Below are 14,990 nucleotides of genomic sequence, written 5' to 3'. Positions count from 1 at the left end.
TATATATATGGAGCTACTGACGGTGGTGTGGAGACTGAGAGGAGAGGAATCTAGGAGACTTTCTGTTACATTTGGGAAGTTTTTTTTTGGGAGGGTTGGGGGGAAAGAATGAAACTCACTGGTGACAACGCGGACAGCAGATGTGATTTCACAGCCGTAACTCTACAACATTCTTGTCGTGAACAGAACCTTAGGAATGCTTAAACTAACAAGGCGTAGGCCATGTGGGTGCAACAGTCCCGTCAATTATGACTAAACTACACTCAGACACACGCTGTTATCACAGATATGTAATTTATAGTTTTCCTTTGTTGTGTGTGTGTGTGTGTGTGTGTGTGTGTTTCAGGTGTTGTGTCCATGTGTGGAGAAGAGGAAGCAGAAGGGGGCGGGCTCTGAGCGCTCTGAGCGCTCCGACAGAGACGCTGACGTACTCGGCCTCACGGCGCAGGACCTCCGAGATCCCGGAGCCATCGTGAGTCTCACTTCCTGTAACATCAGCTCCCACTTCCTGTTTCGTTGTCCCTCAACCTCTGAGCTCTTTAGAACTTTTTTTTTTTTTTTTTTTTTTTTTTAAATGATGGGCTTTAGAATGACCGGTCAAACAATGTAAAAACTAGTGACGGGTAAATGCAGTGAATATCTCCAGACTGAAGTTGAAACTGTGTTCCACTCTTGCAGGTTCAAGCTTTCAAAGAGGGCGAACGACAGGAGAAGGAGGCGTTGTTACGGTTACAGGAGCTCAACCTGGCCAAGCCTGGCCTGGACAAAACAGCCAATGAGAAGAGGGAGAGGAGGAGGAGCAGCAGCGAGACCATGGACACTCAAGACACGCCCCCTTCCTCCTCTGACAATTCTCTCCTGCGGCATCAGAACGGCGACAGTCGGGGAGGAGGCGGAGACACCAACGGTGTGACTAACTCATCCCTCAACCAATCAGTGTGCTTGTGTGGCTCCCCGGCCCGCCCCCCTCTGCACCGTTGCCACCTCTGCAAAGACTGGTTCCACGGCGGGTGCGTGGCGTTCCCCTCGCCACTGTCGCTCCCGGCCGCCGCTCAGAGCCCCCTCTGCTGGTGGGAATGGGACACGCGCTTCCTGTGCCCGCGGTGCCAGCGCTCGCGTCGCCCGCGTCTGGAAATCATCCTGGCGCTGCTGGTGGCGCTGCAGAAGCTTCCGGTGCGGCTGCCCGAGGGCGAGGCGCTCCAGTGCCTGACCGAGCGCGCCATCACCTGGCAGGGCCGCGCCAAGCGGGCGCTGGAGACCCCGGAGCTGCAGGGGGCGCTACAGAGGCTGCAGGAACTCAGGGAGGAGCACAGGCAGGGCGGAGAGGGAGAGAAGGATGGCGAGGAGGAGCAGCAGGAAGAGGAGGAGGGAGAGGTCGGGGTCAAGAAAGGGAACGATGTGATCGTGCTGTCGGACTCTGAGGGAGGGGAAGGGGAGGAAGCTGTGATCGACCTCACGGAGAACTCGCCCAAGAAGGCCGGCAAGAGGGTAAGAAGGAGGTGCATGTTGTCTCAGGAGAGAGGAGGTGGGAGAAAGGAGGTGGGAGGAATAATAACGAGAAGATTAAATTATTGGAACTAAAGGCGGTAGGGTTTTTTGCCGTGATTGAAGGTCTGAGAGGTTTACCACCTTTTTAGGCACGTCAAAGGTCAAACCAGAACATCAAGGCACACCAACTTGTATAATAATTGTTGATGTTGAATTGAAATGGCTCAGAAGAGGGGGAGATGTCTCATGCGGTGGTCTAACCCCATTGCACATGTACTGGGTGCTACACGTGAATATTAGTGTGCTGCCTGACGGTGTTTCATTAAAACTAGCAAAAGATAAATAATGCCTCCATCACCATGTAAATAAGTCTTCAATTAAGAAGCCATTTTATTGGTTTATTTAGAAATACTATTTTGTGAGCCTGTATGAAAACGCATCGGGTTCCTCAAAATCCCAAGACACACTGGTTGAGAACCACTGGCATTGCCATTTGTGACTTCCTGTAAGCCCTGTAGCCCTGTGTTTAATGTTGAAGATGGATAATGGATGGTGTGTTTATTTTGATGCAGAATGGCTGTGAGAACGGCATTAAGAAGAAGGCTATATCGCATAAAATCACAGGTAAGATCATACATCAGTGATGCTCTTTCTTGTGGTTCGACATGCTCTGAACAGGCCATGTCTGTCTCTGCCTGTCTGTCTGTCTGTCTGCCTGTGTCTGTCTCCGTCTGTCTCCGCCTGTCTGTCTGTCTGCCTGTGTCTGTCTCCGTCTGTCTCCGCCTGTCTGTCTGTTAGCTAACCCAGACTTTCTGAGGGCTCTTTTTTTTTCTTTGATGCTAGTTTTTATTGCGCAATAAGCACACAGAAGCAATGTCATACCCACAGATGCCAAAACAACAAAAACATGAACTCTTGCAGGCTGCGGTTACAGATGATAAATCGTTCCTATTGGAAACAGCTGCTTAAAGGCATGGACTGTATTAGTCGGTGAATTGGCGGTGAACATCGTTTCCTTCTTGTGGTTGACATGGTGTTCTACTGCAGCAAGTTCATGGCGACCTCCTACTGAATGAATTACTTTGATTGCACTTCACTGTGGAGTAAAACCATCTGATGGAAAGCAATGAATCCCCTGCTGCTGAAGGTTTAAGCCTATCCACCTGCAGTCTATATGAAGGTTTAAGCCTATCCACATGCAGTTTGTCCTTGCCACTGCGACAATGGTCTTCCCCATAAAAGGGGGTCGGCTGTTGGTGCCTTATGAAGGAGGCCATTGTTGGAGGTGGTGCAACAATTAATAGAAATTTGGGACGCAAAATGAACGTTATGGCAGTTGTGTACTGTTGCATCTGTTAAATGAGGTGAACTTGACACCTGTGTGTGTGTGTGTGTGTGTAGGTGTGGAGTCTCTGATCCCGGTGTTGGCCCATCTGGAGGGTCCTGTGATCGAGCTCTCGGCCGGCACCCGTACCCAGCTGGAGGGGCTTCGGCTGGAGGGGGACCTGCTGGAGGTCACCCTGGACCAAACACACACCATCCACACGGTCCTACAGGCTGCAGGCAAACCCCCTCGCCAGGAACTACACGCACTCCTGCTGGTGAGCACACACACACACACACACACACACACACACACACGGCCCTTCAATCATTCTGTGAACTGCCATGTGATTTGTCACATTTAGGAGAATAAGGACATGTACTTAACTGCTTAACTCTGTGTGTGTGTGTGTGTGTGTGTGTGTGTTTGTCAGATTGAGATCCAGGAGCAGAGGAATTCAGGTCGCAGTGGGAAGATGAAGGACAAGAGGAAGAGGAAGAGCCAGCGGGGAGAGAACGGCCTGTCCGAGACGAAGAAGACGCGCCCGCTCAACCACTCATCCATCCAGCTACACTCAGAGGTGAGACACACACACACACACACACTCACACACGCCCCCTCAACCACTCATCCATCCAGCTACACTCAGAGGTGAGACACACACACACACACACACACACTCACACACGCCCCCTCAACCACTCATCCATCCAGCTACACTCAGAGGTGACACACACACACACACACACACACACACAGACGCCCGCTCAACCACACATCTATCCAGGTACACCCAGGGGTGAAACACACACACATCTCTGTGTAGAAACCCAGAGGTGACCAGCCCCACACACAACCACTCACTCTGCCAGGCGCGCGCACACACACACACACACACACACACACACACACACACACACACACACACACACACACACACACACACACACACACCACACACACACACACACACACACAGACACAGACACAGACACAGACACACAGACAGGGACCTTCATCACCATCCAGCTCTTGTCTTTAGATGACGGTCAGAAGGTCTCATAAGGTGACACATAACATGCTGATGGGTTACTTAATATTAAATAAATACTTCATTTTTGTCTCTCTTCCCCTCCCTCATCACTCTCCCCTGCCTACTCTCTCTCTGCTGATCTCTCTCTCTGTCTGTCTGTCTGTGCTGAACTGTCTCTCTCTCTGTCTGTCTGTGCTGAACTGTCTCTCTCTCTCTGTCTGTCTGTGCTGATCTCTCTCTCTGTCTGTCTGTGCTGAACTGTCTCTCTCTGTCTGTGCTGAACTGTCTCTCTCTCTCTGTCTGTCTGTGCTGAACTGTCTCTCTCTCTCTCTCTGTCTGTCTGTGCTGATCTCTCTCTCTCTCTCTCTCTCTCTCTCTCTCTCTCTCTCTCTCTCTCTCTCTCTCTCTCTCTCTCTCTCTCTCTCTCTCTCTCTCAGACGTTGTGATGAGTGTTGTGCTCTGAGGGCTGTTCTGAGAGCGGTGGCGCCCCCAGCAGGCAGCATGAGAGGAGAACAGAAGAGTTCCCCTGGGCCCTGCCACTTACACACCACCAAGAGGATTCAACGCAGGACACACACTTCTCCGTTTCCACTTCTTAAGCTACTACACTCATGATAAACACACACACATACACACATATATCTGTATTTAAGTTTTTTTTTTTAATGTTTTTCTTTTTCTTTTCTTTTTTTTTTTCTCTCCACAAACTCCTGCATAGACACTCCCCTGGTTTATCCCCACGGCCTGCCAGTCAGTTATCCAAACACACTCCACCATGTCTCCTCTCTCTTCCTCTCCACTCCACTCTCTGCTCCCCCTGTCTGTGGGCCCCCTACTGGGTGAGCAGGCCGCAGCCGCAGCCTCGCCTGCCTGCCTCTGCCTCTATTAGGGGAGGATTAGTAGGGGATTAATGCCCCTGAGGTCAGTCTGTCAGAGCTCTGTGTACTGTTGAGCGTCCCAAGCTGTGTTCTAACGCTGATGTTTCTGAGGAGAGCGCTCGGAGGAGACACGCCACCGGCTCTCGTTTGTATTTGTTGTTATCGAGGATCTGGAGGACGAATTGCGCACACACACACACACACACACACACACAGATGGCGGCGTGGGACGTGAGGATGTAATGTGTATTTTTGTTTTTCGCCTGGAGTCTCGTGTTTATAGAGGCTGTCAAAGAAGAAGAGGAGACATCTTGAATCTGTTAAATGATAAAAAAAAAAAATTAAAGAACATTTTGGGAAGTGTGAAAACAGGCATTTTGTGTTTTTGGTGCTACTTTCCCAAAATAGTTTTTCTTTCTTTCTTTCTCTCTCATTCTCTTCCACCCCTGCCCATTTGACTAATATGAGATTTCTCCAAACCTGAGGTTTTCCTTCTTTTTTTTCCTCTGCACTTTTTTATTCCTCTGGTCCTGTCGAGACCCCCATCTCTCTCTCGCTCCCTCTTCAGAAACTCCCCAGTGTATAAAATCTTGACTGTGACTCACTTTATCCACATTTTATTTGGTCCCTGGGTTATAATGACTATATTATTATTATATTATTATTATTACTGGTATTGATATTGCAGACACGCAGTTGTCGTGAGTTTGTGTATAAACATTTTCATTTAAATGTTGCCTTTTTGTTTCTTTTCACTCTTGTTAGGAAAATAAAGATTTAGAATTGTTTTAGGAAATGCTGCCTCGTGGTCTCATTTTGAGGATTTTTTTAAAATTTTATTTGGGAATTTTCTCTAATTTGGGAATTTTCTCTATAACTTGGGAATTTTCTCTGGAAGACCTGGTCACTGGTCAGTACTGAAGTTGTAAGGCCAGGGGGAGGGGGGGGATAATTGAGAAATAATCACCATAGCATACAGTCATTAAAAGTATTCCAACTTTACTGTCAAAATTTAAAAAAAGATGATGAAAGTTACAGAGAAAATTATAAATATAAGCAGTTACAGTTGGCTTCAACTAGTGCTTATAAGAGATGGGGATCTGTAATGATAAACGACTGTGCAGACTTAAGTACAGACAATCTCCTAATTGGTGCTATCCCTTACAACCTTAATACCAATTACATAAACAGTGAAACAATCTGTTATAACATTAGGATAATTAAGGCAGTGACCATTAAGGGAATCATATCCAAGTCTTTTCATCCTGAGTATAAAATTCATGCAAGAAAATATCCGGCACAGAAGGATACAGAAACCTCCATATCACTTTTTAATACACGACTAATGTGCAAATGAGTGTGTGTTGTCAACAAATGCTTATAGCTTTACAAAGATTTAATTCTAAAGGATAAGAAATGGCTTTTTCTTGCACTTAATGGATGTTTTTTCCCTCCATTTCAGGCCTTTAACTTAATTGTACTTAATCAGCTGTCCATCCATGTAAAATGTAAACAGTCTCATAGGGTAGCTGACTCTGGGAGGGGGCTTGTTGTTTCTACACTGGCTTAAAACATGCTGAGAACGGAAATGTCCTCAGGCTTCTTTGCTGTGGTGCACGGCCTGGATTCTCCCACCATCTACAGAAGGGCTTTCATGTTCATTATAAGCATGTCTTATAAGCGTCTGATCCTTAAAAAGGGCCGCAACCTTCATAAACTCGACTAAGTTAATGTAACATCAATATCAATTGATGTTGATGAAGACACTAATGAAGTAATTCGACCATACACATTTTTTCCACCATGCTACATGTGTCCTTCAGCCTCCTCTTCCTTTGTTTACTTCTGGGTGGCCAACCGTAGTGAACATAACATACGGTGACCAGACGTTTCCGGGGAACAGTCCCCGTTTTTCGTTTACAAAGATAAAAACATTACACTGTTTTGGAGGTGTTAACGTGTCTGCACTGAAAATGTCCCCGGATTTTGTCTCAGAAATCTGGTCACCTTAACATAACATAGACTGCCCCAATCTGCTTGGGGTGGAGAGGATGAAATCATTTAGCGCGCTTGATGACAGCTAGTCAATGTTATAGCTCCTTTAGGAGAGAGTGTGATAATGTCCTGTATAATCGGCCATGGTATCTAAGATTGACAATTTTTCCCTTTTTTAATCCAAAATTCAAGTACAATCCTAGCAGGTTTAGCCTGGTCCTTGTGCATCACACATAAGTAAACATTAGCTCACAGCGTGATTCATAGACTGACAGCACAAATAACAATAGAAAAGAAAAGAAAGTAAGATCACTGGCATGATGCAGTGGAGTGCTGCACAGATGATTAAGATGATTGGTAAGAGCGGTTCAGCCCTGATGTTTGTCCAGCAGTCCGTCCAGCAGTCTCTCACACATGTACAAACATCGAGGAACATGGAAGAACCCTAGGAGGGAGAACATTTAAATGACAAAAGCATGTTAATACACTTCCTTGCTGCGGTTCTCTATACCGGAGCTCGTTTGGAATTTAGCAGCATGTAAAGTGTGTCTGTTGTGCCGCACCCAAGCAGATGCCTTTACCTTTCTATTCAGTACAGGTGAAAACTTGTGAAATGGAAAAACTAGGCGATGACATACTTAATATGCAGCATTTTGTGGTACCTACCACACACTGTGTGGTTGTGGGAGAATAACACAATTCATTTTGTAAACATAATTACAAATGTGAAAAGCAGCCCATCTGGGTGACGCACCTTTAAAGGGCCCTCCTTTGAAGTCAAGTGTCACGTTGCCTTGCTGATTGAGATAGCCAAACCACTCTCCATGTTCTGGATCCGCAAACTGCTCACACAGAGACCACGACACCGACAACAAATGATGGGATTTTATCAGAGGTGGTCACGCAGATTCATACAGGGAAAAGGTAGGTACAACAAGTACAGATACACACAGAGAAATAGAGGCATTATTTCTGTACCCAAAGGCAAATGTCAGAAAAGTATCCTGTAAGGTACAGAAACGATTCCTAAAGTGATATCTCTGGACCTTTGTTTAATTTTAAAGATATAAAGTCATTGCTGACAGCAAAGGGTATAAAGTTGTACTTGTTAGGTCCATTCCTGTATCAGGATTTCTTAGTGTGTATCTAACTGCATGCTTAAGATGTTTATACACTAAAGATGTCAGTGTGTAGCCAGGGTTTTGGTTTATCTGCTCTGGGCTACTGTAGAAACATGGCAGCACAACATGGTGGACTCCCTGGAAGAGGACCTACTCCTTACATGGATAGGAATAGCTTATTCTAAGCTAACGAAAAACCCAACAATTCCTAGTTACAGGTAAGTAAACACTGATGAAAACATAATTATGAATACTATATTCCATCCAGGGACAAACACTAGAGTCCTTGTCTTTCTCGTCTCCTCCCAGGCCTCCCCTCACACACCTGTCACTCACGGTCCATCAGGTAAGCAGACGTGCCAACCTTGATATTATTTTTTGCGTACCGACGAGGGGGGGATGGGAATTGCCGACGACTAATAGGGGACAAGTCATTAAATACTCGTCATGCATTATATTGCATTGCATATAATGTGTGCGGGTCAACTAGTCTAAAATTAATTTTAGACTCATTTTTGCGTAGTTTAGAGTGACAAATCGTACCAGCGTACTTTGAAGTCAAAATGCGGATACCGCTACGCAAATTGCATACAGGTTGGCGGGTCTGGGTAAGTGACACCCTGTGAGTGCGATTGCAAGCTGTCAATCAATCACGCGTGTGTGTGTGTACTCACGTGAGTGAAGGTGTAGTCGTGGAGCTGGGTGAACCTCTCCAGCAGAGCGGGTTCTTTGGAGTGTGTGTAGGCCATCAGGTAGGCTATCAGAGCCTCGCAGTGCGGCCACCACAACTTCATGTTCCACTCAAGCTGTGCACACACACACACACACACACACACACACAGACACACACACACACACACACAAATTTTTTTAAGTTATTTCTTCTACTTGATATTGCTTTTCATTTAATCAGTGCTCATATGGACACTGCTGAATGTTTAGATCCCACCTGCTGTGTCCCATTCAGACTGGCACATCTAACGCTGTGCCCCATTTAGACATTTAGCCTGGCACATCTAACGCTGCGCCCCATTCAGACTGGCACATCTAACGCTGTGCCCCATTCAGACTGGCACATCCAACGCTGTGCCCCATTCAGACTGGCACATCTAACGCTGTGCCCCATTTAGACATTTAGACTGGCACATCCAACGCTGTGCCCCATTCAGACTGGCACATCTAACGCTGTGCCCCATTTAGACATTCAGACTGGCACATCTAACGCTGTGCCCCATTTAGACTGGCACATCCAACGCTGTGCCCCATTTAGCCTGGCACATCCAACGCTGTGCCCCATTTAGACTGGCACATCTAACGCTGTGCCCCATTCAGACTGGCACATCTAACGCTGTGCCCCATTCAGACTGGCACATCTAACGCTGTGCCCCATTCAGACTGGCACCCATAATTCTGTGGTAGCAGACCACAGTGTACAGCACTATCAAACTGCATTAAGTGTGCTGTATAATGTTTAATAACATCATTGTTATCATATACAACACATTTCTACCATACTGCATTTCTTGATTCTTTATTACACAAAGTGTAACATTTTAACATTAACATGTATACTCATATTTAATAATAAAGTGATAATTATTTGGATGGTGCAGGGACAAGAACACAGGATACTTGTAGTGTCGACTCGAAGAGGATTTTGAACATGATGTGACCCCTCACCTGAGTGGGACAGTGGCCATCCACATCCAGGAAGTAGAAGAGGCCCCCGAACTCTTTGTCCCAGCCGGACAGGAAGGGCACCTCCATGAACTTGTCCACAGCCGTCTTCTGGAGCTGGACGTCCCCCCGCTCCTGGGCGTACTCCAGCAGGAACCAGCCTGCTTCCAGAGCATGGCCTGCACAGGGACAACAGGAAGACAGGCGGTCCTCAGCAATGGAGAAGGAGAAAGATCAGCATAAGTCACATTGACACGCTGTGGCATAATATGTGTCCATATGGATTCTTCCCTTAGATCACCACCACCACCACCACTTTCTGAGTGGTGATGGCAGAGAATTAAGTGATTTTAAAGACTTGTTGTTTCCTAGCATTTACTACAATACTGCATTTTAGGTTTACACAGGGAAAGATTCCTTGTGCTATTGGTTTGAGACTTCCCACCGCGGCCAATCCTCTCACTGTCACATGCAAGTACTCATACCCAACAACCTAAGATCCTGAGCAATAGAATACAATAACGTACAGCTGGCTGGTAACAGCTGCATCACGCTCCACATGTTGTACACAGGATCTGTAAAAGGCCCTCCTTCATAGTACAACTGTACACTGTCTGTAGCTTACAACTGCTAAACAACAACATGACTGCCCAACCATAGATCCTGAGCAGCAGGAAACAACAACAACAACAACAACAACAACAACAACAACAAAGCTGCATCCTAATGGTACATCCAGCCATGATACCAATCTCCAAATGCTGCCAGGATGTGGTGTAGTTACTTGTGTACTTGCACAACTGAGTATCCTCAAAATATGCCCTGACTAACATCTTCTGAGGGACCTGAAAGTAACTGAATGCTTTCAAAAAGACAGTGTGGCACAGAACCAAAGACACCAAAATACCACACAGCGGTCTTTGCTGCCTGATTTCTCTAAAATAAGCAGGCCTCACGTGCAACCTGGCAAGAATAAATAGCCCCTGAAACATGAGTTTCCTCCTGTGCTCATCTCCCCTGGGGTAATGCATGTTTATATTCAGGCAGCCCATTAAGCTAAGTAAGCCAGCTGTCACTCCCAGAAGCCTAATTTACCTCTGCCTCTGGTCCCCGTGGTCACATCATTACTCACACCTCATTGCCGCACACACACACCACTGATTTCCCAAAGGTAAACATTTCCCAGCTCCGTCAACAGAGGTGAGGACGACATCCGGCACAGCAGGCAAGTAAAACAAGTTCTGGGAGAATCCAAATGTTATAATGTCTTTTTAAAGCTGCTAACTTTAACATGTTCACCCTTTGCACAGACATTTTCATTCCTCTCTTCAAAGCGTCTTTGAGCTGCACTCGGTATGTGAGAGTTGGTGCGTAAATACACTGAGACTGCCGTTGTTATAAGATATTATTATTTCAGCACCTGGGTTTTGCAGTCGCCCCTGACAACCAGGCAGTTCTTTTCCGTCTGGTGAGACGCTTTCCAAAATGGCCGTTCCATCTCTCTGGGGGTGAGGAAGCACATACGTACTTATAATGTAGCAGAAACACACAAACATGAAAGACAGTCAGACAGCACCTTCATTGTATCTGGAGCTTTATCACTTGGCTGTGTATTTGTTTATAATTTGCATTTTGTCCGCCTTTAGAATTTGTTTAGCTTTTCATTTTTTATTTATTCTTTTGCCCATGTTCACCTGAATGTGTTGCAGGATCTGTTTGACGCACCAGTCAGCCATCTCGGCGTATTTCTGTGCCACCGCCGGTCGGCCCTCACTCAGCTGGTTCACCAGGCACAAGAGCATCATGGGTACGGCCATGCTGTTGACGGGCGGGTCGCCTGGCATCGGGGGGCGTCCTAGTCCCGACGGGTCCACCCTCACCCAGTGCACCAGCTGATCCATCATCTTCTCAGCATCTGACTGAGAAAAAAAAAAATATATATATATATATATATATATATATATATATATATATATATATATGTGTGTGTGTGTGTGTGTGTGTGTGTGTGTGTTTGCTCTGTCTGGCAAGAATGGCTCAGTAATTAGAGTGCCCATCTTGGGTCACTAGTCCAAAAACTCATTTCTGACACAGATCCATCATCTTCCCTGTGTCTGAATGCAGCTCACAGACAGATCAGAATCACTCACACCCGTGACTCAAGAGGCAAAGTCTCAAAAACACACTGATGTCACATAACATCGTATAGTGTTACCTTGTACTGTACATTGTGTATTTATTGCATTGGACTTATTGGATTGTATTTATTTTAGTGTCCTTTTTTGATGGGTTCTTATGATGGTGTGTCCTTTATGTAAAGGCAGAGCGAGTCAGAGCACAAGTATTTCATTGTATGTTTAATAGACAAAGTTAAAGTGAAGTGAAGTGAAGTGAAGTGAAGTGAAGTGAAGTGAAGTGACGCTTTGGTGGGGCTTGACCCTACCTGCATGTCCGGGTCCCCGGTGACCCTGGAGAGTTCGTCCATGGCCATGACGTAGAAGCACTCGCTGAAGATGGTCCTCTGCACCTTCACGGCGCGGCCGTCTCGGGTCAGGCAGAAGGCACACTTCCCCGGGCTGCCCGAGGACGGGACGAGGGCGAACCGCTGCAGGAAAGCCCCGCCTGTAGAAGCCATATTTAGTCAATGAGTAACCATGACAACAATTACACCTTACTCCAACCACAGAATTACAACAGTTGAATACGCAATGTTGTTTTATAAGAAGAACATCCTATTGATGAAAAGGGAAGAACCGTTGTAGGGATGTCCATTCCACTCTCAGTGTTTATTTAGTTCCAATAGTCTCCAGTCAAACAGTCAACTACATTACCATCTCAACATTATATCAGAAAAGAGATTAAGGCTTTTGTCATTGAAGGCAATAAGTCTTTATATTACTTTAATTATAGTGTTTCCTGGTCATGAGGAGATCAGGTGTTACTGGTCTAGTCTGAGGTAAATCAATAACTTCAGATCAGAGTTAAGCTCCTCTTGGATAAATGGGAAATTACTCTGGACATATGGAATTTGTACACTTTTTATTTTGGACTTCAAAGAGTGTAAGTGTAACATCCAGGAAACTCAGAAACAAGGTAAATCACCTTAAACTCTGAAATTTACATTTTAAACAAACTGGGCAGAGAAGGGACACACACACAGATACACACACACCTGCTTTGGCAGCTTCCAGTATTTCAGGCCTACGAAACCTCTCCATGGTGCGGTACAGTCGGCAGTACATCCATACCTGTCACACACACACACACACACACACACACACACACCAAAAACGACAGAAAAATCAAACTAAATAATGTTTTTGGCTCACAGGTTCCCCAGATAGGACTTGACCACTAGTGGCAGAAATGCTTTAGAAATATGAGAAATACAGTACATAAATCATAACTCATACACATATGTATGTCAAAGTCCTGTGGTGGGGGATTACTGGGAAAGAAGCACTTTCACTCGTGAACAAAGTCAGGCTTTCATTTCAAAAATGATTTCCTGACTAAAGTATGAAGTGATTTTGTTTTTTTCAAAAAGCCTCATGGTCTCACACACACACACACAGACAGACAGACACGCAGGCAGACGCGCACACGCACTTTGTTGAATATATAAATATATCCGACTTGCACCCAAACAACTGAACCAAAACACTGGAATAGAAAGTTCCAAAACTACCCAGATACTGGTCTGCTCCAGGATGAGCCATCAGGACCTTGTGGAATAAATGTTCCAAACATCCTGTTAAAATGGTCGGCCTTCACGGCAAGGCCAGCCATGTTAGACAGATGAGAACAGCTGCTCAATGAGTTAGTGGTAAACCGACGGAACAGTGGGCTTAATGAGCATGTAACAGCGAGTGAAGCGAGAAGATACACACGGTTCAGGCTTACCTGTCGGCCCTGCAACCACACGTACTTCAGCTCATCGTAGACTTTCCCGTCTTTCCCAACACAGGTGAAAAAGCCCCTGCAGAGCGAGCAGACAACATGCAGTTGGGTCGTCACATGGACAGGCAACTTGAACATCTTTACCTCAGCAACAAACACGCTGTTTTACTGACAGAGAGGGTCGATGAGGAGCCTTTTGCAAACTAAATCTACAAAACCAAAAGGTCAGTGAAACAGGGAGGGAGTCAGATTCAACATTCAGTCTCGGCTCTGATGCCACTCTGACATTGCACAAGGGTTTGTGGATTGTCAGGGGACACATCCGAGTCAACCAGAAAGCATTTGAGGTTTTGTAGCGTACTAGCTGCATCAGCCTGCAAGCCTCTGTGGAAGAGCAGCGTATGCCGACGGGGCAAACCTACTCACCCGTACTGTTTGTCATGGGAATGCTTGAGCCAGAAGTCTACCACACTGTCCAGCTCAGAGCGGAACCTCTGGCGATACTGCTCCAACTTCTCTTTACTCATCGCACCTTCAGACAACAAAATATGTATTATTGACGCAAGTGTATCTGATTGCTCCAGTCAACGACATTACAGTACTTCTGCTCTCCCCTGGATCTGTCCATGAGGACTTCATAAGCACTGAAAAATGACACTCACACTCAAGCAGACACTGAGGCAATCTGGTCTGGATTACTCAGGATATTTCACAAGATCAGTGCCCCTTTTCTCCCTGTCTCTTCTTTTTCAAGAAAAAAAAAAAAGTCTCAGAAGATTTTATAAACAAAGGTGGAAAACATATTGTAGGCCTACAATAAATTCATTCAAAACCTAAATGATGAAAATTATCAAAGTGTGCATCCATGACAATCACAATCCTTCAACGTCATGTCAATCCTTCAACGTCGTTTTAATTTAGGAAGTCATAATTCCTGAGAGCATACATAGTTAGTAAATATGTCAGTTGCATTTTCCCCTCCCATTTCCCCACGATGATGATTTAACCCCGATTTCAACATCTTCCAGGAGGAACAAGATGGACAGGTCTTAGTTTGCACAAGAACGTTGGTAGCTTAGCCTTAATGTCAGATGATGATAATGATGATAAAGTGCAGGAACAAAAATGTTTTCTATTGACCCTGTTAATTGCTTTCTTTGCTTTCTTTGATACAGAAGATTACGCATATCGACAAAACAATACAAGTATGGGTACAGGGGCTTTAAAAAAAACAGACGACTTACTGATAGATGTTGGTTGCAGGAGGAGGAACGTTTCTGAAAATGTATCCTGTCCTGTCTTCTCTTCGAGATCTTCCCATCCGATAATAAAGGCAGTAAAAGGGGAGGGGTGTCAGTCTACTCTCCGTGGTTAAACGTTAACTTTAACGTTAACGTTAACACTTTTCCACAGGCGGATCTTGCAGCAAGTAACAGCAGCACATCACATGACTTATGTCATGTGCTACCACTGATGCCTAGTCCATTCAGCTGTTCTTTGCTTTATCCAATCAGAGGTTTCTAGTCGGGAGAGCTAGAGATGTTTAGGATCGTCAATTAAGCACGCCTGATACG

The 14,990-nt window shown here is 45.6% G+C and overlaps 2 protein-coding genes across 8 annotated transcripts in view; one reads left to right on the top strand and one right to left on the bottom strand.

Annotated features, from left to right (window-relative positions):
- The window catches only part of kdm5c (lysine (K)-specific demethylase 5C), a 30,576-nt gene extending 25,057 nt beyond the window's left edge, over positions 1–5,519 (top strand). For all 6 annotated transcript variants that reach the window (XM_012820111.3, XM_031566994.2, XM_031566995.1 and 3 more), the window contains 6 exons: positions 347–472; positions 679–1,488; positions 2,061–2,112; positions 2,890–3,089; positions 3,246–3,392; positions 4,283–5,519. In XM_012820111.3, coding sequence (XP_012675565.2) covers positions 347–472; positions 679–1,488; positions 2,061–2,112; positions 2,890–3,089; positions 3,246–3,392; positions 4,283–4,291 — 1,344 coding nt within the window. In that variant the 3' untranslated portion in view covers positions 4,292–5,519. The remainder of the gene's footprint in view (positions 1–346; positions 473–678; positions 1,489–2,060; positions 2,113–2,889; positions 3,090–3,245; positions 3,393–4,282) is intronic.
- A 186-nt stretch (positions 5,520–5,705) lies between these two features.
- Positions 5,706–14,921, bottom strand: LOC105893666 (renin binding protein). 2 transcript variants are annotated; one of them, XM_031566998.2, is made up of 12 exons: positions 14,661–14,921; positions 14,079–14,160; positions 13,843–13,948; positions 13,420–13,495; positions 12,689–12,764; positions 11,960–12,138; positions 11,211–11,435; positions 10,937–11,018; positions 9,520–9,695; positions 8,514–8,645; positions 7,473–7,560; positions 5,706–7,163 (listed from the first exon to the last, which is right to left on the bottom strand). In XM_031566998.2, exons 3-12 carry the CDS (start codon positions 13,941–13,943, stop codon positions 7,087–7,089), a joined length of 1,212 nt encoding a protein of 403 aa, XP_031422858.1. In that variant the 5' UTR covers positions 13,944–13,948; positions 14,079–14,160; positions 14,661–14,921; the 3' UTR covers positions 5,706–7,086. The 2 variants fall into 2 exon arrangements, with proteins under 2 accessions (XP_031422858.1, XP_012675569.1); XM_012820115.3 differs by lacking the exon at positions 14,079–14,160 and having other exon boundaries at positions 14,661–14,920.
- Between the last annotated feature and the right edge of the window lie 69 nt (positions 14,922–14,990).

The sequence above is a fragment of the Clupea harengus genome, chromosome 4 (genome assembly GCF_900700415.2).
Source record: "Clupea harengus chromosome 4, Ch_v2.0.2, whole genome shotgun sequence".
In the NCBI taxonomy this organism is placed as follows: Eukaryota; Metazoa; Chordata; class Actinopteri; order Clupeiformes; family Clupeidae; genus Clupea; species Clupea harengus.
This window is presented reverse-complemented; position numbering and strand designations above follow the sequence as displayed.